We start from the raw sequence: 25322 nt of genomic DNA, 5'->3' as shown, positions 1-25322 counted from the left end.
TCCGTGCTTAACACCGACAGAGCGACTTCGGCCCCACCCGGGACCTCGTACACAGTAGCCGCGTTTGCAATACCCGTGCATCGGACAGCACGTAAATGTCGGTCCTGATCTCTTTCTAGTCGTGTCGGATTACTGTCTTATGGGGCTTTTTTTGTTTTTAACGACGTAAAAATCATCAAATGACCCCTCCCGCTGTGGGTTAGCAGCGGCGAGGGAGAGTCAGACTCTTACTGACTAAAAACCGTCGTGTTCAGTCGTAGGCCTTTTATGTACCAGGGCAGCGGTATCTCTTTCAAACAACCCGCAGCCCCGGCAGGCTTTGGCTCTTATGGGGCTATGAGATTGATAAAATAGGTCTTTAACTACGATGCATCATAATATTTACTTATAAGCGTTGTAAATAAGCGTATGTAAACTGTGTTTTTCTGTTACAATAACACCTCATCACATATTCTGCATTAAAATTATAATTGACGCATTTATGTGCTAATTTTAAAGTTAATTTATTCCTACTCAATTATTTTCGTAACATAAACACACATTTAGTTTCTGTTATTTGTTTTTTTTTGACGATCGCTCAGTCCTAAAACTTTGTCTATGTCTAACCCTAAACCGCGCAGGTGGCTAGACAAACCTTTTGACAACATCCTATCTGTCACTGTTCCGCCTATAGGTATTACATTTATGCATTAGTCAGCTCTATAGTAAACTTATGTGCCATCCAAAAAAAACCTAAGGAACTCTCTTAGGAAATTCGCTAAAAAAAACTATAAGCATCTTCCTCATTTAATTAATACAACGAAAATGTCCACTCTGATACGCATGCACGCAATGACCGCTTTCTCAAGTGAAGGTCGCCCGTTCAATTCCCGCGTCGGAATAAAATCTTCACACCGCCACTGCGTGTTCTGAAACAAAGACATTGCTGTAAAACTTTTCCGACAAGTATTTCAGTCAACGCAAATATGTTGTTTTTGAGAAAAACGGATTACAAGTCTCAAGTATGTACATATTATAAACATTGCTACTAAAATTTCTAGAGAATAAGCTGAAAGGACTAGCCGTTTTCCCGCGGTTTGACTCTCGTCCCGTAGGAACTACTGCCCAAACCGGGATAAAATATAGCCTTTGTTACTCAGGGCCACCGAATCAGCAAGCTGAAGTGGCAGTGGGCTGGCCATATTAGCCGAAGAACCGATAACCGTTGGGGTAAACGAGTTCTAGAGTGGAGACCACGCCTCGGCAAACGTAGTGTAGGACGTCCTCAGGCACGGTGGAGTGATAACTTGCGCAAGACGGCTGGCAGGAGCTGGATGCGAGCAGCCGAAAATCGATCTCAGTGGCGTGCACTTGGAGAGGCCTATGTCCAGCAGTGGACTGCGATAGGCTGATTATGATGTTACTCAGGGAGAGTGTAGTATTTTCAGAGCCTTTAAGGTGCAAACAAACGAACAGAAAAATGTTTCTTCTTAATGATATACATATATAAGTATAAATAGATGTTCCAAAGAGACTGGAATAGCGGTCTTTGCTATTATCTCGCTATGATAGGAAAAACATTATTTTCTCATACTTATTTTTTTGCAATATTCATTGTTTCTTTATTTACGTCACCGCAAACGTCAGTTACATCTAAGTGGTCGTTATGCCGAAATTCGTCTCTTGAATTTGATCTTGATCATTGTATGCCGTGGATGGCGGTTTTATTGGCCCATTGTTCAGTTACATCTATAATATTTAAACCTTGACATTTGAACTGTCTTTAATGTGTTTTCTTATACTTATCTAGATCCAGAAAAAAAACGCCAGGCTTTTTTTTGCAATTTGCAGAAAGTTGGAATTGGCAGATCAATGAATCAATAACAGCGCAAAACTAATTTAACAGTCACTGCAGTAAACACAATTGTATTTGTTTATATAATACCTACATACCTACTTTAATTCGTTACGTGCAATTTCAGCTCACAAGCATTTTTATAAAAAACCTTTATGTTCTATAATAACCATAACCTGCTTTATCAATGAAAGTAATCAATAAGCCATCAATGGACCTTCTTAGTGTGTCCAACACCGGCCCATGCGCAGGAGCGAAAAAACTTGACATTTACAGCCAGTCGGCGGGAACGAGTCGGGAGCAACGGGTTTCTCCGACAAAAAAATAAAAATAAAATTAATTAAATATCCAAGTGCTCTCTAAATATAAAATAATATAAACATATCAGCTTGTCTATCTTGGACTTATTAGATAGATAATAATATTGTGCTAGGGTCAGCACTCGGTGCTTTCATTCCAATATCATTCTTAGTCGGGACATCGCGTCAATCATACGTATCAATTTTTTTTTTTTAATTATATTTTTTTTTCGTGAAGCATGCGACCTCTGTATGCAAATTAAGTATCGATCGGTCGGCGGGTTATCGGTGCAATCGTTTTATTTATTTTTAAGAAAAAAGATAAGGGTTCGGAAAGATGGTGAAGAATCAGTGTGATGCGCGGCCAGTGAAAGCTTACATCATGAGTGATTTGCTGAAGAAATTTGACCACGACACGAGGAACGATGTCGTCCAAATTGCTGTTGCGATCGCTGGATTCTACTTGGGAATGTTTTGTTGTATGTATTCAATTTATTTTCATTTTTTTGTGGGAAGTGACGATTTATTTTCAAGTTACTACTGTTCTTAAGGTACAATAATATATCTGTATATTTTTTTACAATATTTTTATATTAATGCATTAAAAATATGGTTACACAACTTTTTTAGACAGTACCTCTTGAGGTAAACCCATAGTGTTATTTGAGAAAACCACAGACTATGTAGTTCAGTGAATTTCCTCATAGGTACTCGTGCTTGTTATGAAATTAGCTAAGACCGCAATACATTGTTCCGCTAACAACAACCTTATTTTATTAAATTATTGTTAACTAAAAAATATTGTGAGAAATAACAAAAGTAATGTGACGTTCTTACCTGCTTACGATTCTGCAATTTTGCGCAATAATTTCTAAAATGAATCATTCTTCATCCGAATTCCGAACGAAACCATTTTTTTTGTCTATGACATTTAGTTTAACGGTCTTGCAGCTATGTGGTAATTACCGTAATTTTATTCTCATTTATAGTGTTATTAGTTTTATTACTGGCGTTTTTTATTTATAAATATTGTTGAAAAAGTTAATCGGATTTTTTTTAAGTCGAGTCTAGCTTATATTTTTTATCTACAGATTTATGCACACAAATGATAATGTTATTTCTAGAATATACTATTGCATTGATTTTTCCCCAATTTATTATAATTTTCCTATTCGGATAGAAACAAGAAGAAATTACTTAATTAACGCGTTACATCATACATGATATTTTAATGAAAATTATCTCATGCCTAAGATCATATGTCACTGTAAACTCATCTAAGTGTATAATATTATAAAAATCGGTATATCTGAATATCCGTCAATTTGTACATGGAAAATAATAGAACATCTTTTTGTAGGGAAATTGAATTTCGATACCAACGTTTCTCCTCTCATTGTTGTTGAAAAAAAATTTACGGTTTTTAAGTAATCTGAGTTCCGTCAAAAAAGGTAAAAAAAGTTTTGATAAATGCAAAATTTAGGTATGTGTCTAATTATTCTTAATTTATTAACTAGACAATAAAACAGCACGTTTATAAACACACGTGTTTCTAAAGTAATTCACATAAATATTGAAATGTTACATAAATGTATAAATTAACGAAACTGTGTCAATAGTTTACTAAGTCAGCGAATCTTTCGCGTACTGGGGCCCGATTCTCCTAAGTTAATAATGTCAAAATCGAATAGTAATCGAATCGCAATATGATCGTAATAGCAGTTTTAACCATATCGGGCATTCTGCTACTAATAAAAGACCAATCGTATTCGATTGACATTTGATTGGTGTGCGATTGGTATGCTATTTTGGTAATTTTGGTCTATACGGTAGTTTGCCGTGCAATCATTTTGCAATCGTAAAACATTTGCAGACAAAATGATTCATTATTGAATGACAGAAAAGAATAAAAACGTTTATTTCAAAGAAAAAATAGCGGAATGCCACATACGCTTCAATAGTAATCGAGTCGGGATTGGATCTCAGTCGAATCGAGTCGAACGTCAATCGAAGGTCGCTTAAGTAAAATTAGGAGAATCGGGCCCCTGCTAACTTCAGCTTGATACGCGTAAGAACATAAATATTGTTCGTACATAAAGCGAGCAAACCAAAGTTTCGTTTGTTGTTAAAATATGACACAAGATTATGAAAAAAATACTTATTACTTAGTCACGTAAAAATATAGCAGAACATTGAAGAGCGAGAAAACAGGACAACTGAATTGTACTGTTAAATAATGAAGTAGGATGCACTAGCGGGCTACCTAAATATTTACAAAACGTCCTTATAAAAAATGTACGAAATTGTTACCTTTTTATAATAATTGTAAAGTTAACACAAATGTGTAATTTCTGAACATGTATCAATCGTTAAGGCAAAAAAAAAAACAGAATCTGATGTTGACTCGTTATAGAGATAATGTCTGAGATGTGTACTGTCTTTCTTTTCATGTCTGGTGCAACTGAAAATTACAAGAACTTCAACTGTTCTACATCTGATAAATTACACCCTTAACGGCTGTCAATTAAAACGTGCACCTGGTATAATTCTCGGTATAAAAACTAGGGCTCTGATTATATCTGCATTTATAAGTAACGATTACTGCTTCTAGTTTATAATTATAAAGTCGCAGAAACCTCTCGACGGAAAATTAGGTCCTCTTGATCTGCCTTCAAAGTAAGACGATGTTCATTCGCTCGACAGATGTGCCAACAAGGACTGTGGGATGGTCTGAACGGGTAGCCGAGTCCTTGAACTTTAGGGGAAATCTGCGAACACATTGATTAGGAAAAACCAAATAGGTTTAAGCGTACACTATCTGCTCTTTTCTTGAGTCAGTTGTGTCCAAGTACCTTTATGGACTTTTGCATTATCTATGCCTACTAATATTATAAAGCCGAAAAGTTTGTTCGTTTGCTTGCACGCTCTAATCTCGGGAAAGATTAGGATTTTTTTTTAATTTCTTCATCTTTACATGCCATTTTCGAAGAAGGCTTAAGTATAGGTTGCTTTTTATCCAGGTGTGCTTGCTTAGTAGTTCCTACGGGACGCTGATGAAGCCGCGGGTCATTCATAAGTTCTGCATCAGAATATCGGTAATTTCTTCAAAACTCTGTCAAGATTTAGCCTTGTTTAACGGTCTGATAAATGAATGCCGTACACTCACCTTGTTTATTTTGAAAACAAAGAAAACCACCGTTACAGGTCATTTCGTACGTTTTTGAGTCATGCGCATGAATTAAATTTAATTAACGCCCAGTTAATTTATTTTTAGGTTAAACGGTTTCTTCTACAATAGAGAAAATGTACATTTATGAATAGATGTCAACTTTTTGAGGCAAGGGTTTTTGCGTCTGAATCATTAATGACGGTCCACTCAGTAATAAATTTGGACCCCTTTCGGCATATAAGTGCAGCCACAGACTGCACTAGTGCAAAGAACGCTCCAGTAACTTATACCGCTTTAATCCGAAGTCTTTAACAAAAAACACAAAAACAATCCAGAGCCTGAATGGGCGATAACCAGTAGGTAATAAGATAAAAGTAAATAAAACTACTTGATATCGTACAGCCGTTATCTTTCGCATTGAAACTCTCTTGTGTTCTTGAACTTGTTCGTGAAAACAATTTGGCCACTTTCAATGACACGCGAGACGAATTAGCTTAATAATAGTTGTTATCGCTCGTTATTTCTATGTTGATACAATTTGATTTGGCATAAGCAGAAAAAATAACTTAAGTACCTAAGTTATAAGTGGGTGACCTCCTTGCTGGCTTCTTATAGGTCTCTAAATTGGACTAGAGGTTGTTCTAAGCGGCAAATTCAGTTGAGGCTAGGGAATAGGGAATAGTTAGGGGACTGTAAATTATGGAATGCAATAAACAATATGTATTCGAGTAACCATGACCCTGGTAAATAAACGGCTCCAGAATCGAGGAGGAATATGGGTAGTTTTAAGTCAGTAAAACTTTGACAACGTTCCACTGTTGGATTGCCGTCCCATCGAGCTATGAGAGTGAAGGAATAGGAGAGCACCTGTGTCTGCGCAAATGCTTGTGCACTATAATATGTCCTGCGCAACTGGCTAATCTCCTTAGGCAGCCGTATCCGACATCGTTCTGGATGCCATTATATTTAGTGTTCTGTATATTCTTTGTTAGATTATGCGTCGTGACCGAAATATGTCTAGAGGGCATTTACCAAGATTGTTTATACTTAAGTGTATTTATTATAGGCTTCCAATAAATAACTTGTTGATTCATAAAGTTATTATCAATCTTACCACAATCTTGGTTCTGTACTTGTTTATTAAAAAGGCGTAATGACCTACATTTATAATTATTAACAAATATTGTACACCCCATGGGTATGTTACAGTGATACAACTATGAAACTTGTAAGAACTACCTTTTACCTGTGACAAACAATAAATGGATTTGATTTGATTTGATTTGATTTGACTTTTTAAATATCAGAGAAGACTGTTTATTAATATGTATTCAGATTCAATTACTTGTGTTATCTACATAAAAACGTGAAAGTTTATTTCAATTACACACATGTAAGTAGTAAAACATGTTGTTGCCATGACAACTAGTTTCGTAAAAAAAAAAACAATGGACAGTAAGAACTTGATGAGTCTCGCAGAATCAAAGTTACATTAAATTCGTCTGTAGGTGTCCGACATGGCTCTTCTTAAACGAACCCATTTTTTGGTGGGAAATCATCAAAAAAATTATTCCGTTATGGGTGCAGCGTGAGGTAGTGTCAGACTCTTACTAACTATGCCTAACCTTACATTATATTTCTGGAGCACTTCATGAACCAGGGCCGGCTGTAACTCTTTCGAACCATCCTGCAGCCTTGGCCACTGTAAGTGGATTACCGAAACTGGGCAGTAGAATCGAGACTCTAATCATAGCAACCATTGGATGTCGTACCACAAAAACTTTTAAACGTCTGTTGAACACTTACAAAAAATGACAGATTATGACATTGAAATAAGGTCCGTTTTGCAGCCACACTTTTTTAAAGACAAATGTTCAAGTTGTTGTTGTTTAAATGTTTAAGTTTTTGTAGTAAGGCTGTATATGTCTAGACCTCATTAAGCACAGGTTGTCTCTCCCATTAGACTCATACTTAATTACTGATCAGTTCTTCAATCCCTAAGGGATATTACGCACTGTCGACTAGTCGGCGGCGACTCAGTCCCTCGGCGACCGAAAAATAGGCAATAACCGGCGACCAAGTGTGTAACCCCTTATTTAAACTAATGAAAGTCACAATCGCTAGCGACTCGGTCACCAGCGACTTGTCGACAGTGCGTACAGGCCCTAAGTTTCCATGGAAATACAGTGTTTATAAATAGCTTATCTTTTACAGTCCTCGAGATACTTATATCAATGTTTACAACTGTCTGCTGTTTTTCAGTTACAGCCTGTGAGTCAATATTTTGATGAGATAGTGATTACAGGGGTTTATGTTGATCTTAACCTTTATTAGAAATTTTGAGTTTGTGTTGTGGTATGCTATTTACTGCTCTGAGCTGAACTCTGGGTCAGTTATTTTTAGAATATAACAGCCTTACTACAAAAACTTAAACATCTGTTGAATACTTGTCTAAAAAAGTGTGGCTGCAAAACGGAACCTTACTTCAACGTCATAATTTGTTATTTTTTAGACAAGTGATAAACTGACGTTTAAATTGTTTTGTGGTACGGCGGTAAATGTTTAGAGGACATTTCAAGTTACAAACAAAATAACCTAACCTAACCCTAAATTAATGCACTAGTATTACGGTAAGATTCATCATTTAACTTAAACGATGATAACCGAACCATTTTTAGTTGTCCGGTCGACGGCGACGATCTGACCATTGGGCGGCAAGTAGACGGCTGATTATGGTTTGATTATCGTTATAGTTAAATGGTGCAACCAGGTCTTAGTGATTTATTTGAAAAAACCTTACGGGATTTTTTATGAAAATTGTTTAGTTTCCACAACTTCGAAACGGAAAGTTCCAGAATTAGCTTTCTACAATATTGTTATTGCATGCTACATTTACTTATGTGTCAAGGGTGACTTTATAATAAAATGAAAAGTATTAAATAATAACTTATTTTTAAAATACGGGTGGTCATCGGCATTGCCCTTATTATTTTTATTAAGTAGTTTATTATGATAAAAACTAGTTGAGCTTAAAATGTACCGAAGCGTGAAAGGTTACGAGTCTAGACAAATATCGTGAGCACTTATTACATCGGCGGGTGTTGAATTGTATTAATTAATTGTTTTTGTTAATAAATAGTATTTATACCGAATGTTTTGTAAAAAAGGTTCCTGAAGTCGAAACAAAAACATGCTGAATAGAAAAATATAACTTTGTTGCTGCTGAAAGCACTTATTTAAAATAGGAAACATGTTGGCGCTATATTTCACTTCAAAGTTATTTTTTATTTAAATCTAATTACTTACTTAAATAAAGAAATCATCTCAATGTGCACAGCGGTCCATCAATAAAATAAATCGGGTTTTTTTTTCATTTAAGAGCTCTACGATGCCACAGACATACATAGCAGTCAAACTTAAAAAAAAACCTCTTTTTTACGTCCAGGTTAAAAATGCTGCGAAATGATAGTATCTTGTTTAAGCTCTCGTTCTTCTGCGGGATTGTTCGAAAGAGTTACCACGGCCCTGGTACAAAAAAGTCCTACGACGGAACACGACGATTTTTAGTCAGTAAGAGTCTGACACTCCCTCACCGCTGCTAACCCACAGCGGGAAGGGTCATTTGATGATTTTTGACGTCGTTAAAAAAAAGCTCTCGTTCTTCGTTTGTTTCATTTAAACGCTTTCTTGGACTTTATTATTACATGATCTATGAACTTATGTAACTTAACATGAGTCAAATGAAAACCTATCAATATCTAGCTAGGTAGTTAGTCCCTCATTAAAACTTGTTCAGACTGTCCTAATAGATTAAAGAGTTGAAAGCTTATCGCTACAAGATACCAATTACCAGCTAGTTAGACACGTGATATTAAAATGATCATTTCGTAATAGCTTCCGAGTTATTCAATCAGTAAGATAAATGTAGTAAAAAAACCGGCCAAGTGCGAGTCAGACTCGCGCACGAAGAGTTCCGTACCATTATTTAGAAAATGAGCAAAAATCACGTTTGCTGTATGGGAGCCCCTCAAAATATTTATTCTATTCTAGTTTTTAGTATTTGTTGTTATAGCGGCAACAAAAATACATCATCTGTAAAAATTTCAGCTCTCTAACTATTACGGTTCATGAGATACAGCCTGGTGATAGACGGACAGCTGGACAGAGGAGCGAAAACAATAGAGTCCCGTTTTACCCTTTGGGTACGGAACCCTAAAAACGTGGACTATATAGAATTTGAAAACGTTATCTCGATGATTTGTTTTGACTTGCTCTAATTTCAACGGAGCATGACAAGGAGTGGGAACAAAGGGACAACAAAGTTCCAAAAAGGGGACGTTTTGGGAGTAGGTTATTTTTTGGTTTATCTGTTGAAAGGGCTTATAAATATAGCTTTCGAGGTTGAAGGTAGTCGCATAATGCTCCCAAATTCACCGACAACATGAACCATCCGTTATTCTCAAAACTTCGTATAGTTCGAATTAGAAACACATTTGATTACCTAATTCCATCCCAATTTCCATTTCTCAATTAAATCAATCAATATAAAATCTTTCTTTAAATCATAGCCAGTATGAAATTACATAGGGAACTTAGGAAAAAATAAATAATAAAAGGGTGTGTGCTCAATATCCGTGCCGATTACTTTAGTCACTTGTTTTAAGAAAAACAGACGTTTATGCATCGTTTATGTTGTTAGTGAAAATGGGCCTTTAGCTGACTCAAGGAATATCAAAGTTCACAATGGGCTGTATAGGTACTGATCAAAGTTCTCGGCCTACATGTAAGACAATTTCTGAGATAAATGTTCGTCCAGACAGGATCCAGACGAGTATTTTAGGTTATCGGTATAATAACTATTAATTTAGTAATTATTCGAGTCGTTTAGCTAATAGCCTAATATGTCAATATTAAATGGCTCATTATTTTCAGACATGTATCGAACTACCTCTAAATAATCATAAAAAGCTTTTCTCGTGAGCTAAGTGAAAAGTAAGAAAATAAATATTTATTAATTTATATCGATGGACTCTTGAGAATTTTAAAAAAAAATACAAAGTTAACATTCACGGTAATTACACTAGTCGATTCGATAATTTAAGTAGATCAAATTAAATTGAGAATTAAGTAAGACTATTATTAGTGACTAAAAACCATGATGAAATCTCAAATTAATGTACTTGTTGATAACACAAAACATGTAGTAAATTCATAAATCTTGCAACATCATCTAAAAATAAATAGGAAATCAATATTTTCACAATAACAATAATAACTAACATTAAACAATATCACAGATAAGCAATAGTTAACATAGATATACTAACTATTTGCTGGTTAGTTTATTTATTATCTGTGCGAGTGCATATTATGCAACATTCAGTGCATATAACGCGGTGTCCTGCGTGAGCGACGAACGCGACGCGACGCGACGCAACACGACGCGACGTAATGCGACGCGATGCTATACGCGACAGATGTCCTACGTGATTTTGGTCATTACTTCTCAAATCATGGAGAAGTTGTGTTACAATTTTGCTTGAAAGTTCATATTTAAAGTACAGACAGCAACAATCTTCCAACTTGTTTGTACTAATAAACGATTTCTTTAATATTTATGTTTTTTTTGTCCCACAACAATCAACGCTTCTGAATAGTTCGCGGTGTCGCGTCTGGTCGCCCTCAAAACAAGTACGCGTTACGTCGCGTCTCGCCGCAGACTGTCACATAGGCCGCATGTAGGGAATTCCTTTGAGTTGATCGCGTTCGTCGCGTTCGCAGCGTCGCGTCGCGTCGCGTTCGTCGCTCACGCAGGACACCGCGTAAGACTGTTTCCGTCTTACCACAAAAACTTTTAAACGTCAGTTTATGCCTTGTCTAAAAAAATGTCAAATTATGACGTTGACATACGGTTCATTTTGCAGTCAAAATTTTATTAGACAAGTGTAAAACAGGGGTTAAAGTTTTTGTAGTAAGGCCATTAGTTTCCAACTTCCGACGAATCACAGGTCAAGGCTTTGTATTATCGATTGACTTGGTTCGTTAATTAGCGCCGGGTTTAGCAGAATTACGGCAGAGTGCTGAAATGCTACATAATTTTAAAGATGGCTCGAACATCTTTCTGTCTTTTTTTTTACTGTAACGGGAGTACTTTCTTTATTGATAAAAAGTCTTTAAAAGACTCGTAAAAAAATGTTTAGTAGCAATACTTTTTAATTAGACTTGCTATTTCTCAAAATATCGGGTCTTGGGGTGCTTTCCTTAGATATGAGTATGACCCTATATTGATTCGCGGATTCTCCATTTGAAAATTATGTGTAGCAGAATTGAGCTTACATTTATGACTGGAATGGAAAAATAAAAAACACGGGCACCCTTCAATGCCCGGTTTCTATACAAAGAATTTGATTTTGTATGTATGATATTTGTTTTGACATAACTATAGGATAAATATCAATTGCTGTCCGTAAACCAAACCAATCATTTCTCGATCATGTATGAGTGTGATGGGCCGTATGATACTTAGGTATATCGTAAATCCTAAATTGCATCTTGTTTGTTTCTGTATAGACTAAACACGATAGCTTTATGACATATGCGTCAGAGACTAGACTATCGTACGAGACTCCATTATTGTCGTAACTGATTCATACATGATATATTTTGACTTACGTAACAAGTTAGGGCTCCTGTTCACGTAGACCCAGGTCAACTCTACGTCAGCATCAGTCTAATAATGATTGCGTTTTGCGTTACCGTAAGACTTTTATGTCATCTTAGGGTTTATTTGATTTGTTTATTTTTTTACAACTTTTTCTGATGTTTCAGTAGCTACTTTACGGAGCCAGTCAAAAAAAAGCCTAAGCGTGTCCTCCAATCTTCACTCTGCCGGGCCTGTCCTAGGTATTTGTTTTTAGTTCCATTTATATGGGCATTTGTTTTCCCTACAAGAATGAGAGCAAAAAGAGTTTCTTCACACTTAAATTGACCAAAATTAAAATAAGGCCAATATTTCACTCTCACGGTTCACGATTACATCTTTCAATCTGCGCACACGCCGTGCACACACAAGAAGCGTGGGATCTAAATCAAACACTCTAAAATTACGAGTATAAACATTATTTCTTTGTTCACAGTTTTTTGGCAACGTATAAAATGTAATAAATTCTTTTCACTTTTAATTTAATGCGGTAGTCGACCTCAAAATTTTAACGGAATGCAGGACCAAAATTTTGTATAAACGAAAATAAATTAAGTGCCAGTTTTAGTTGATGTGACAATGTTAAGTAAAAAATAAAGCATAATAAAGTTAACTGACTGAAGAATTAATTTACATCTCAACAATAATCAAAAACAATTTTTTTTTTTGGATCGGAGGTCTCGGGATCTGCGGATCCGATTTGAAAAAAACATTCCATGTTAGATAGCCCATTTATCGAAAAAGACTGTAAGCCCCTGACTTTTGGTCCTGGTATGCAAAGAATCTTCTATTAAAATTACACTGAAACACGTCCCTAGCAACAATTTGCTCTCATGCTTATACATGGTGGTCAGAACACGCAAAAAGTGAATTACAATTACATTAAGTACCTGGTTTATAGTTTTACTCCATTAAATATGGTCATGGCTTAACTGCAGTCGATCAAAGTGATAATAATAAAGTACATACAGACAGACCTACCATCAAGTACCGTTTACTTATTGCTATTTTATTTCAATAGAGCAAATTAAATAGTGTAATTTTTTTCGGTGGTAAAAGGCATCCCCTAATGTATCGATCACTAGCTGTTCTCTGTGGTTTCACCGTCATTCCGGGTGAACCATTTTCCATCCAGGCTCTTGCTAGAATATCTTTGGGAATTTTGTTGTGAATAAATCTTTAATGTTTGCAGTGGGAAAATGCATAACAATGCACCAAGGCAGCCTTACAAATGCACAACATGTAAGTCTTCAGCACTGCAGAGGGAAATCTTTTGATAAAAGGGTGGGTCGGTTTTTCCGAAGCCACGATACTTCTTAACTTTAACATGTTCCCCATTAATTGATAGGAAAAGGGCGTTAGAAAAATGTCTGAGAATGCCCTACACTTGTAACCATTACTTAATCTTTCTTTATCAATGCTCCTTTACAAGAAAGAGGTCTTTATCCAATGGACCAATAGCTATGGCAAATATTTGTAAAACTGCATTACATTACAAAATGCAACTGCATCAAACATCGATAAAGTTCTGCAACACCAACGCAATAAGTTCGACAACCTTGAAATAAATCATTAATCATTAACACAAACATATTGAATAATCATTTATTAGGAAATCTTACTAATTGAGTAATTGCTAACCATAGATAACACCAGACATTAACTGAAAGGCGGGAATCGGTGCGCGACGCATGCGCGGTGCGTGTTCTTGGGTCACCGTGCCAATAGTGCACTGCGAACACTGCATCTATTTTCAACCTTATGTTTATTGAAATAGAGTACAATTTCCTATGTTCTCTCAGCCTCCAGCAGACGTTTCATAGACGGTGATAACACCCGGATGTCCCGCCATGATTGTTTTTAAAAAAATAATGTCGTTTATTTAGTGTTGCGCTCCATATCTCGTATCCTGAGTGCTGATTCCGAGTTTTGTGTGCGTTCGCAACTCGATACCTAATTATAAGTCTATTGAAATAAAGAGTCGTATGCTACGTCACATGATTTAGATATTACATGGTCATTTATTTTGCCGGTTAATAATGCTTACACTCGCAAAAGTGAGCTGGAGTGTTATACGACCAAGTACCGATGACAGTCTTTATTAAATAAACAATTCTACGATAAGTGCTACGTGATTCAATGGTATGATAATCTTCGCATCGAAAAAATTTACTAGCAAAACTCGCACTAGGCACTCTGTTGATATTGATGGCATCGATTCTATTCGTGTATCGAGTTCATTGTCGCTGATAAATGAAAGGGACTTTTGTTTTGGACTTTGAATCGAATACTTTTTTATCTGTAGTCTCTGGTATTGTGGTTTTTTCCCAAAGAGTTATATACCCATCTGCGGGGTTGTTTGCGCGAGTTACCGCGGCTTTGGTACATAAATGGCTTAAGAAAAAACATGGTGGGTTTTTGTCAGTAATAGTTTGACACTTCCTAACTCTGCTCCCACAGCGGGAATGGTCAGTTGATGATTTCCCATAAAAAAGAGTTATTTTTATACAAATATTTAGTATTCATTCCAAACTATAATTAAACCGAAACTTAGGGATGCCCATTCATTGAGCTTTGTGTCGACGCTGAGTTGTAACACAAAATGCGTTGTACATAAAATTAGCTTCAAATTCCACAAAATATGTTAAAAATAGCGACATTACGGTGAACAATACAATAATAGCCAAAGATAATATCTGAACAAATTGCTTGGGAATGAATTACTGGAAATTACGACGATTATCGAATAAGACAGGGTTTTGCTTGAACTTATGTGATAATGTAGCATTTGTTTGTGGTTATTTGCCAACTATTGGTTAAGTATTTTTATGAAATCTGGAAGGTTTTATGTTTTATGCTAACGAGGTTAAAGGTTTCGAGGAATCAGTTTGTCTTATTTTGAAGGGACGGCGAATTACGAAACCTTTGAGACCATCCACATGGTCTTTGGGGATAATAATATTTATTGGCTATCGATGTGATCCTACTTATACATAGTAAAGCGACAATGTAGTGGATACTTAATAGTTACGTTGCTTATAAGACGATGGCAGTAGAATCGAATCGTCAACTACACGTAAACATTTTATAGACTGGTGGTCCAAAAGGTCCAAAAAATCGAGCATGCCTAGGGGCACTTGAAGATATCCCATATACTTATAAATTCCACAAATTTTATATACCTATTTATACGTCTCGATATTTACCGTATTAACCAAACCCTTTCCTTATTTCCAGTGGAATACGTGGACGCAGAATACAGCCTATGGCTGACATGGTTCCTGATGCCGGTGATCGTGACGTTCCTGCTGCCGGCGGTGATCATCGTGCTCATATACATCAGCGTCATCATCTTCCATCTATACAGGCTTTACAGGTGAGCTAAGATTAAAAGTAAAGCTGTAATAGGTAGTTGTTGAAAAACAGATGTACGAAAAGCGAGAGAGTGCTTTCATACTAAGGGATTTTGCCGGATGCCGGATGCACTATCTCGCAAAACTGTCAATAAAATTGACAGTCATGCGCGTACCGGTATGCCAAGGGACTGTATGATAGACAAAATTACAGGTTAGACAGCTGCACCTATGGATGGACCACTGGGAAAACAGAAACAGAAAACAGGGACAGGACAAAGCCGAGTCCGTAAACCTCATACATCTAATGAAAACCGATTGAAAAATCCCCTTGTTTGAAAATGTTCTAAATATTTTAATATTTTTCAAAAACATTTACCTTTCCATGTCTTCCCTTAGAGGGGTGTCATAGCTAATTCCACAGCAGCGCACACCTTGATACTTCATCAAAGCTTTGCTAAAGCCATGAATTTTCTATAACAATAAATAGTTAATTAAACTGAAAACCAAGCAATATCCGCAACAACCCTATTTGATTCTGAAATCTTAACAACTGTAAAGTTATCACGGAGCAGAGGTCTCGAGGCAACAGCGAATGCTTTGTAACAAAAAAACATTATTAAAACATAGCACAGTGATGATCACAAAATTGCTGCATGTCCACTGTAGTAATTAAAAACACTGATAATGTTCGCTTACCTTAAATAAACAGTGGTGTTGTTGACACACCTATGACTTTTAGCTTTATCTTTGAGAAACTAAGATCCGCTTTTGGAGACCCTCACTTTCAAAAATATGTTCTGTTATATGTAAATGTGTTCGGCAAAGGGGATTTATGCAGGCCTAAAAAAAATTATATTAGAATTGGGAAGGACCATTTAAATATACATAATTATAATTTTGTAATAAGCTACTGATATACTCTCCAACTCTCTTTAAGCTGTGCCCTATAGGGTCCATATTGTTTGTAGACTGTAAAATGTACTTCTGTATAACATAGGGAATGCTAGTAAAGAATTTATTGAGTATTTGTAAGATAGGAGATAATACCTGGGCTTAAAAATATATAGGCGATATATGAATATATATATGTATACATTTTACTCTAGTTCTATTTATAGGCGTTCAAATTAGGCTATTTATAGCACAAGATTTATAGCGCATATAATAAGAACAATGTCATGGGAAAAATTTAAAAACATGTAAGATTATATTCATAATAGGTACATAATATTCAAGTTATCGAGACCGCACTCAAGGCCAGTCCAATTTTGGACGAACAAGTTTTTATCGAGGTCCAGCAAAAAAGCTACAAATCTCATGATGAAGCCAGTGTTGCCATTAATTCAAGGGCAAAGTCATTATTTAGACAGCCTCCGTATAGGTCGTTACCCGGTGAAATTCTGATGAGGTGCATATGAAATGTAAATTGCTATGGGGCTGCAAAAAGGATGGTTATCGAATTTAAAAGTGAGTGGGAATTATAATGCAGGATCGAACTGGACCTTTCTCATGAACACAGACTAGTAAAAAAAACTTTGTGTACTTTTTGGGCTCTGGTATTTCTGATCATCACCAAAATTAAATGATTTTAGTCGGAAACCTCACGTTTAGCGTCTTAGTTTTGGGAACAATAAAAATAAAAAATATTTCAGGTATTTGAGTCATATTCTGAAATTTTTTCCCACAATTAATTCACTCACGACACCTCAAAAATTTTTGAAACACGGTTACAAACAAAAATCGGCACCCATTTCCACAGGTTTCTGACCCGACACAAATATATAATGACCTGTGTAGTGCCTACCTAAAAATAATTAGGTGGCATTAATTAAAAATAATATCTCGATAAACAAACCACCTCGAAGACCTAACGACTTTTACCAGATAATTGTGTAATATCGTAGACAATTGCCAGACGGTTTACTTAGATAGCTGTAATGATGTCCAATTATTATTTTTTATATATTTTATCTGTCGGGGAGAGTTATTGGTAAACTTTGTACGGGGCGTACTGATCGATGTTGCCACGCGCTGGAAATGTGATCGGAACTTTTTCTTCGACTTTAGACTTTAAACGCCCCCTTGTGCCTGGATAAATAAAGAATACGATAATAATAAAATACATTATGTTTCATGAAAAGTCGTGGTGGCCTAGTGGGTAAAGGACCAACCTCTCAAGTATGAGGGCGCGGGTTCGATCCCAGGTCAGGCAAGTACCAATGCAACTTTTCTAAGTTTGTATGTACTTTCTAAGTATATCTTAGACACCACTGACTGTGTTTCGGATGGCACGTTAAACTGTAGGTCCCGGCTGTCATTGAACATCCTTGGCAGTCGTTACGGGTAGTCAGAAGCTAGTAAGTCTGACACCAGTCTAACCAAGGGGTATCAGGTTGCCCGGGTAACTGGGTTGAGGAGGTCAGATAGGCAGTCGCTTCTTGTAAAGCACTGGTACTCAGCTGAATCCGGTTAGACTGGAAGCCGACGCCAACATAATTGGGAAAAAGGCTCGGAGGATGATGAATATGTTTCATGATAATAACCATAACATGCATCTAAGGGTCCAAAAGTAAAAAAAGAAGCTCTTTGTTACGCTGGTAAAACCGTAGGAAATAGCTAGTGCTAAATGTAGGAAAAATACATTACGTTCCGTAATGAAACTTGATACGGCCAAATACCAGGCTACGGTCTACTTTATGAAATTTCTGAAAAGCCACAAAGCGGTTTAGGTCCTGTCTAGGTATATAATGCAAAACTCATTGCACAGCAGTTATGTCATTACCCACTAGAGCGACGAATATTGTTGCTGACTAACTCCCGTCCCCAATATTCTATCTATCTGCTGTTTTGTTTACTATAGATTGGAATTTGACATTACTTGTATGGGGTTAATGTCTAATGGAATGGAAATATTGGGAACTGCCGTGACTGTTCTTCTCTTTCTCCATCGCGTCCAAAGAGAACTACTTCTTGCACCCATGAAATCGTTTCCGTATTATGTACTGCCTTTTCATACACGGTCACTTATTTTTACCAGTGCAGATATAGATATTTTTATTGTCAACAGGATGAAGGTGGTGGATGGGGTCCAGCCTGATTGGAAGCACGCAGCCCGGCTCGCTGTCTGCGCGTTGTGGGATGCGCACGGCTGGCTGTGGCATGGTAAGTGTTTTGTCAAAGACACTCATGCTAGCACAAAAACATATTTATACCGTTTATACACAAGTAAACAAGTTCTATTCATGTAGGGTCCCTTCAAATTGGACGTTTCGCTTCGGTATGGCTGTGTTGTCGTGCGTTTTGTATGAAAACAAATGTACGTCCCTGCGTCGAATGACAAACCTTTCGTTTTCGGTCCGACATGAAACGTCCAATCTGAAAAAATCCTTAGACAAGACGCTTGCCAGAGTTCGATTATCTGCCAGCAAACGTTCCAATTTCAGATTTTTTTTAACAAGCCAGTGCCTTTGTGACTTTATTTTACTATCGTGCGAGTTTTTACTAACATATCTAACCCATCTCCCTTCCATCATATGCATTATGTTCTTAGCATATGATGGTAGGGAGGCATATCATCATCCACATCTTATATCTGTATACAAGTAGACAAAAAATTTGGTTATTTGAGTTGCCCTTTGTCCCCAGGTTACGACATCCAAGGTCTGGAGAACATTCCGGACGGGCCGTTCCTAGTGATCTACTACCACGGCGCTCTGCCCATAGACATGTACTACTTCATCGCACGGATGCTGCTCTTCAAGAGGCGGCATATACATACTGTTGCTGATCGGTTCATGTTTAAGATTCCTGGTTAGTACACTTACATGCTTAAATATCGGTATGTTTTTGCAGCTGGTTCTCATTAAATAGGGGCTAAGATATTTATATTCAATTTGGTAGACTTTGTCCATAAGGATCGTAATGTACGTACATCACGATCGTTATCTATCAAAAGTACTCGCAGAGAGAAACCAAATATTGCATTCTACTGCTACCCATTTTCTAGTTTTTACATTTTTGTTTTTCATGGAATTAACTTTATTTTCACTTTTTACACTCAATTAACTTTTAGGTTGTCGATATTTTGATTGACAGTGACCAGTCATTTCTTAGGCTATGGTCTCTAACCGATAGTCACTGAGGGAAGCTATCTTCCCTTCTACTCTCTCAGTCTTACCTCGTCAACCAACCAACCAATTTAAACCTTAAAACAACACCCACAAACCCCAAACTTCTTCCAGGTTGGGCGACCCTTCTAGAAGGCCTATGCGTGATCCCGGGCACAGTACAAACCTGTGCCTCAGTGCTGCGCAGTGGCAATCCTCTAGCCATCTCCCCTGGTGGGGTGTATGAGGCGCAATTCGGAGATCACTACTACAGGCTCAACTGGAGAAATAGGATCGGGTTCGCTAAAGTTGCTCAGGAAGCTAAAGTGGTGAGTGATATTTGTGTAATCCTTTGCGTCAGTGCTGCGCAGTGGCAATCCTCTAGCGATCTCCCCTGGTGGGGTGTATGAGGCGCAGTTCGGAGATCATTACTACAGGCTCAACTGGAGGAATAGAATCGGGTTCGCTAACGTCGCTCAGGAAGCTAAAGTGGTGAGTGATTTTCGTGTAATCCTTCGGTTCAGTGCTGCGCAGGGGCAATCCTCTAACGATCTCCCCTGGTGGGGTGTATGAGGCGCAGTTCGGAGATCATTACTACAGGCTCAACTGGAGGAATAGGATCGGGTTCGCTAAAGTCGCTCAGGAAGCTAAAGTGGTGAGTCTTGGTTTTTATATTTTTTGCCGTCATCAGGAGCTCTTGGCTATGTAACAATCGGAAGGGCCCAACTGGTCACAAGGGTAAGAAACGCTTAAACGCAGATGGTTACTACATTATAACAATTTAAATTACACACAAGAGGCATTGTCTGTCTCTCTCTCACTAAAGTTTATCATTAAAAATTTATTATTATAAGGGTTCGTCCAGATAGACCGGCTCGGAGGGCATCGGCGCGCATCTTTCTTTTCGCACAGACTGGAGCCGATCGGCTGCGTGAGATGCAATTGGAGCCAAACGTCAGCAAGACCGAGAAAAAGTACACGATCGGAGCCGATCGGCTCTTCCTATTATTTCACACCGAGCACCTTCGAGCATTCTTAATGACAAAAGCAGTGTGCATGCAAAAACAAACCTTACTTCAAATACTAAGTACTCCATTTTCAACGTGTTAAGAATTTGCTCTCCTCTCCGAGCCGGTCTGTCTGAACGGACCCTAAATCTATTTTTTTGTAGTACCTACTTTATTAACCTTGATTGTATTATGGACCTAAATTATTGTATGCTCAAATGGCCTGGTTGATGTGCTTACCTATTTTATAACACCTGTATTTACACTGTTACTGTTACAGCCTTTTTTTATCGTCCCACTGTTGGGCACAGGCCTCCTCTCACACGGAGAAGGATTGAGCATTAATCACCATTTAATTTAATTTTACACAATTAAAGGAATAAAGATTAGCACACCTTTATTTTAATAACTTTCTTGTAATGGATATAGTCCAACACCAACTAACTCATTTTATGTGAGATGGTAAATCAGTAATAATCATCCTAATATCAACCATTTTTGTCCACAGCCCATAATCCCAATGTTCACGCAGAACGTTCGAGAAGCTTTCCGCACAGTCGGCTGGTTGCGAGGTGTCTGGCTGAAGATATACGCCACCTTCCGCATGCCCCTAGCGCCGGTCTACGGCGGCTTCCCCGTTAAGCTGGTCACTCATCTCGGACCTCCGATACCTTATGACCCTGATCTGACGCCGGAGCAATTGCAGTTGAAGGTAATTTTTGTTATTTTGTTGATTTTTTTTTTGGTGTGAATTTCATCATCTGGCTTTTTTCAACTATGTTGAGGTCTTCCAGTCTTATCTGATGCAGCTAAGTACCAGTATTTTACATACATACATGACCTCTTCAATGTATTTACCCAGGTAGATAATCTGCCTTACCGAGGGATATCGGATTGCTCAGGTAACTGAGTTGAGGAGGTCAGATACTAAAAAAGTAGGGGAAAAGATAGACGAGGACAAACATTCATAAAAGATACGCGAAAACCATACCCCTTCTTAGTAGTCGGGAAAAAAAAAAACATTTGTTTTTGTCTTTAGCGTTTTTTCAGAACCTGTCCAGTAAAAGACCTGTACTAAATCCCCATGTTTTCAGGTGGGCCGTGCAATAGAAGAGTTAGTAGAAGAACACCAAAGGATCCCTGGCAGTATACTCCAGGCTCTCATAGAGAGGGTCCACTACGTACCCAAGAGGAGAAAGCCCCTCCCTCCTGTCACCAACGGGAAATGTCAAAACGGAGCCCTCAAGCCAAATGACAGTGACAAGAATGAAAGTGCTAAGTCAAAAGTATCGTAAACTCTGCAGTGGAAAAGTGAAGGATTTTATATAATATTTAATTAAATTAAGTGGCGTTTAAAAAAGAGATTTTGGCTGTTTAGAATTTTGGTAAAAACTTTTTTTTTCGTGGCGGCCATGTTTTTTTTCGTTGAGCTCTGATGATGGTTCGAACTTATTTGTATAGGCTGGATTTTTGCTGTATTTGTGATATACTGACATCACTTTCACATTTTTGAAATTAGATTTATTCTAATTACAATAAGGTCCATACAAATAAGTTCAATACCTCATGCATTTACTAAAAAAACAAAAACAAACTTGGTATTCGATCGATCGATTCACCATTAATATTAATTTTAAATAATCCGCCATTTTTAATGTATAGTGTACGTTAGTCAGGCCCTGCGTTCAATATAAATATCAAGTGGGGGTGCTAATACTCGATTTAGTTAATGCTAACCTGTACACAGTGGCTTATGATGGCATTTGTTGGAACCAACCTCTGTACAAAGTGGCTTAAGATGACCTTTGAACGTTAGGAACAGAGTATGTCATATTAAGTCTTAGGGACTACTCACACTTATTCAGCTCTATTCAGCTTATGTCCATAGAAAACAACGATTTTGTATGGAGACGCGTACGCATCCATTCAGCTTTCCGCGTGTATTCAGCTTTCGCGGCAAACAAGTATAAAATGAGAACAAATGTGTTTTTATCATGCGAGTGCTTTAGATGGAGATCAGCGCTGATCTGCCGCATTCAGCGCTGTTCCGCCTCGTTCGACGCTGTATGGGGCGGAACAGCGCTGCACACGTATGGTTCTCAACTCCTTGTCGACAAGTTGCAACCTGCATAGCTCCTGGATAGATTTGATTTATTATTACGTAATCATTATGATTATCATTCTCTTTGAATTAAGTTTTATTTTGTTTTAATTGGGGTACCAATGTCGCGTATTCTCCAACCAAATTTTTATTTACCCAAAGTGGGTCGACCCACTGTCATTTGCGTTTTAATTTTTTACGCTTATTTTTTTCTATGTCTTCTGCAAGTAACCAAACGACAAAAATATCGCACATAGAACTGTCCATGTTGAGGGCACAATACTAATTGAGTAGCTGACCGTCTTCGCAGCATATTCAGCGCCGTGCGTACTCTTACGCCGCTGATAGAAGTAGAGCTGAATAAGTGTGACCAAAACCATTCAGCGAAACGCGAATAGAGCTGAATAAGTGTGTGTAGTCCCTTATGGCGACATTCCGCCGGTGTGTCCAAAAGTAACAAATTGCGTGCGGCCGTGTCTAAAATTTCCGCAAAATATCAACTCATGCTAGTTGTGGGCTCGCGCCAACGCATTTTCATTTTTTTGATCACAAACAAAAAAAATGTGAACGAAATTTTCGTGGAAGCTCGTCATTAGGTTAGTATTACTGAACATTGCTCAATTATAGAAAATTTGACTAGATCAAAAATTGGTTGGTTTTCTATTTGTGGTGAAAGTGGGCTGGAATAAAGATTGACCATCGTAAGCCATTATGTATAACGACTTATGGTTAGATTTTAAGTTTCGTGACCGCATTTAAAAAGGTTATATTTTCTTCTATCGGCGATGACATTTCATTTTAGTATGTATAGAATTATTATTTTGAAATGAATTTTTTTTGAATATTGTTGTGTCCAATCAAAAAGAAATTATGAATGCATTCCTTTTTAGCTTTTATGATTTTTATCGAATTTAAATTTCGCGAATTTGTAATGCTTTTCACATATCAGAACTACTGTTACTTAAATTGTGATAAAATAAGAAATTGGGATTCCAAATTCTTCAAAAATTTCGAAAATTTGGTTCGTGGTAATGTGTAATTCTGTCTCTTTTTGTCATTTTAGTGATAGAAAGAGAGGTGTACAAATAAATACGTATAAATAGCAATAAAAATATATTTGTTAGCTTTTTGAACGCTTAATTTGTGTCATGAAATGACTGCAATTTTTATGTTGTTAAAAAAATCTGCAGTCGACTTTTATTTAAATATTATAATTTTAGATTTAATTGAGCATTTTATTTAGTTATCTATGGTAGTAAATAGCTCTTATTTTGTATGTATTGTCTATGGTTAATTATAGCAGTTGTCTCTAAGTTTCTCATTAACTACTCATACCTAATTATTATTATTTTCATTTTTCTCCGCGTTCAAATGGTTAACAACATAATTGTATTACAATTTAATAAATCGATCATGTATAACAGAGATACAAAATAGCATTTTTAGAATAGTACAGTAACAAAATTAATGGAAATATGTATTTATTAGTTTTTAGTCACAAATCGGTTGGAATGGAGTTAGATAACGTACTAGACATGTAGGGCCTTACTACAAAAACTTTAAAGTTTTTGTGGTAAGACGGTTACCGTCTTACCACAAAAACTTTTTAACGTCAGTTTAAGACTTGTCTAAAAAAATGTCAAATTATGACGTTGACATATGGTTCATTTTGCAGCCACAAATTTTTTAGACAAGTGTAAAACAGGTGTTAAAGTTTTTGCAGTAAGGCCATTACAGCCTTACTACAAAAACTTAAACATCTGTTGAACACTTGTCTAAAAAAAAGTGTGACAACAAAACGGACCTTATTTCAACGTCATAATCTGTCATTTTTTTAGACAAGTGTTCAACAGACGTTCAAAAGTTTTTGTGGTAAGACGGTTAACTTTTGTTAGCGGATTTATCCGCAACCCGTGGGAACTACTACCCGCATATGGATAAAAAGTCGTTTTAGCGTGAAAAAGTATACCTATAGACACACAGGAGGATCTGTCAATTTTGTTCCACGTTTTCTATTTCACCTCAAAATATTTTTTGATATTATTGTCATTTATTTTCCATATTTTTGTATATATTTGTAACTTAACATTCGTAACAACTTAGGGCATGTAAGAGTTCGTTTTACGCTATTTATTATTTTATTCCTATTTCTCTGTCTAGTACGTTATCCAAATTAGGTTAATTTAGTGAGATTTTCGAACGAATGAATGTCTTTTTTATAAGTCTGAAAAATGTGTCATTGGTTACTTTGGCTGCAAATATTTTAGTTTAGTGTATTTAGTATATTTCTGAAGAATTGGCAAGGTGTGCTCGAATATAATTCATACTTAGGAAATGGTCAACCAATATGCTTTTTGAGTTGGTTATCAATGGAGATCAATGCCATGTGGCGGTTTATAATAATATGTATAATGTACCTCATGCCTTGTGTCATTATGTAAGTAGGTAATAAAAAAATATAGCAATTATAGCAGGTTTCTTGTTTGTTGGTCTTCACAAATAACCAAACCAAAAGATTCTTGGTGGTAACTATGCAATAACATGAAGTGGTTTGGTAATGGAAATCTATAGGCGTTCACACCATATTATGTAAACTTCACACCATATTATGTGCGATTTTGCACCTTATTTTGAAGAGAATAAGAACGAAAATAGACGCGGTTTGTTCTCGAGTTATCGATCAATCGTATACAAAGAGTTTATGTTCTGCTGTTATTCAAATATTAGCATAAATGTACCACTCACTACGT

The 25322-nt window shown here is 36.8% G+C and overlaps 1 protein-coding gene and 1 long non-coding RNA gene across 3 annotated transcripts in view; one reads left to right on the top strand and one right to left on the bottom strand.

Moving 5' to 3' along the window:
- LOC124641113 (transmembrane protein 68) overlaps positions 1 to 21991 on the top strand; it is a 28651-nt gene extending 6660 nt beyond the window's left edge. Inside the window, exons 1-7 of one of the 2 annotated variants that reach the window (XM_047179093.1) lie at positions 1987 to 2612; positions 15240 to 15378; positions 18426 to 18520; positions 19004 to 19168; positions 19600 to 19793; positions 20980 to 21183; positions 21566 to 21991. In XM_047179093.1, coding sequence (XP_047035049.1) covers positions 2471 to 2612; positions 15240 to 15378; positions 18426 to 18520; positions 19004 to 19168; positions 19600 to 19793; positions 20980 to 21183; positions 21566 to 21766 — 1140 coding nt within the window. In that variant the 5' untranslated portion in view covers positions 1987 to 2470 and the 3' untranslated portion in view covers positions 21767 to 21991. Of the gene's footprint in view, positions 1 to 1986; positions 2613 to 15239; positions 15379 to 18425; positions 18521 to 19003; positions 19169 to 19599; positions 19794 to 20979; positions 21184 to 21565 lie in introns of those variants that run through there. The other variant, XM_047179094.1, reaches the window with a different exon arrangement.
- LOC124641117 lies at positions 771 to 3053 on the bottom strand. Its single transcript, XR_006985639.1, has 2 exons — positions 2971 to 3053; positions 771 to 908 (listed from the first exon to the last, which is right to left on the bottom strand). It is a non-coding gene; the product is annotated as an uncharacterized LOC124641117 (long non-coding RNA).
- Positions 21992 to 25322: the final 3331 nt, after the last annotated feature.

This window comes from Helicoverpa zea, chromosome 22 (genome assembly GCF_022581195.2).
Source record: "Helicoverpa zea isolate HzStark_Cry1AcR chromosome 22, ilHelZeax1.1, whole genome shotgun sequence".
NCBI lineage: Eukaryota > Metazoa > Arthropoda > Insecta > Lepidoptera > Noctuidae > Helicoverpa > Helicoverpa zea.
Note: the sequence above shows the minus strand (reverse complement) of the source record. Positions and strands in the feature narration are given on the sequence as shown.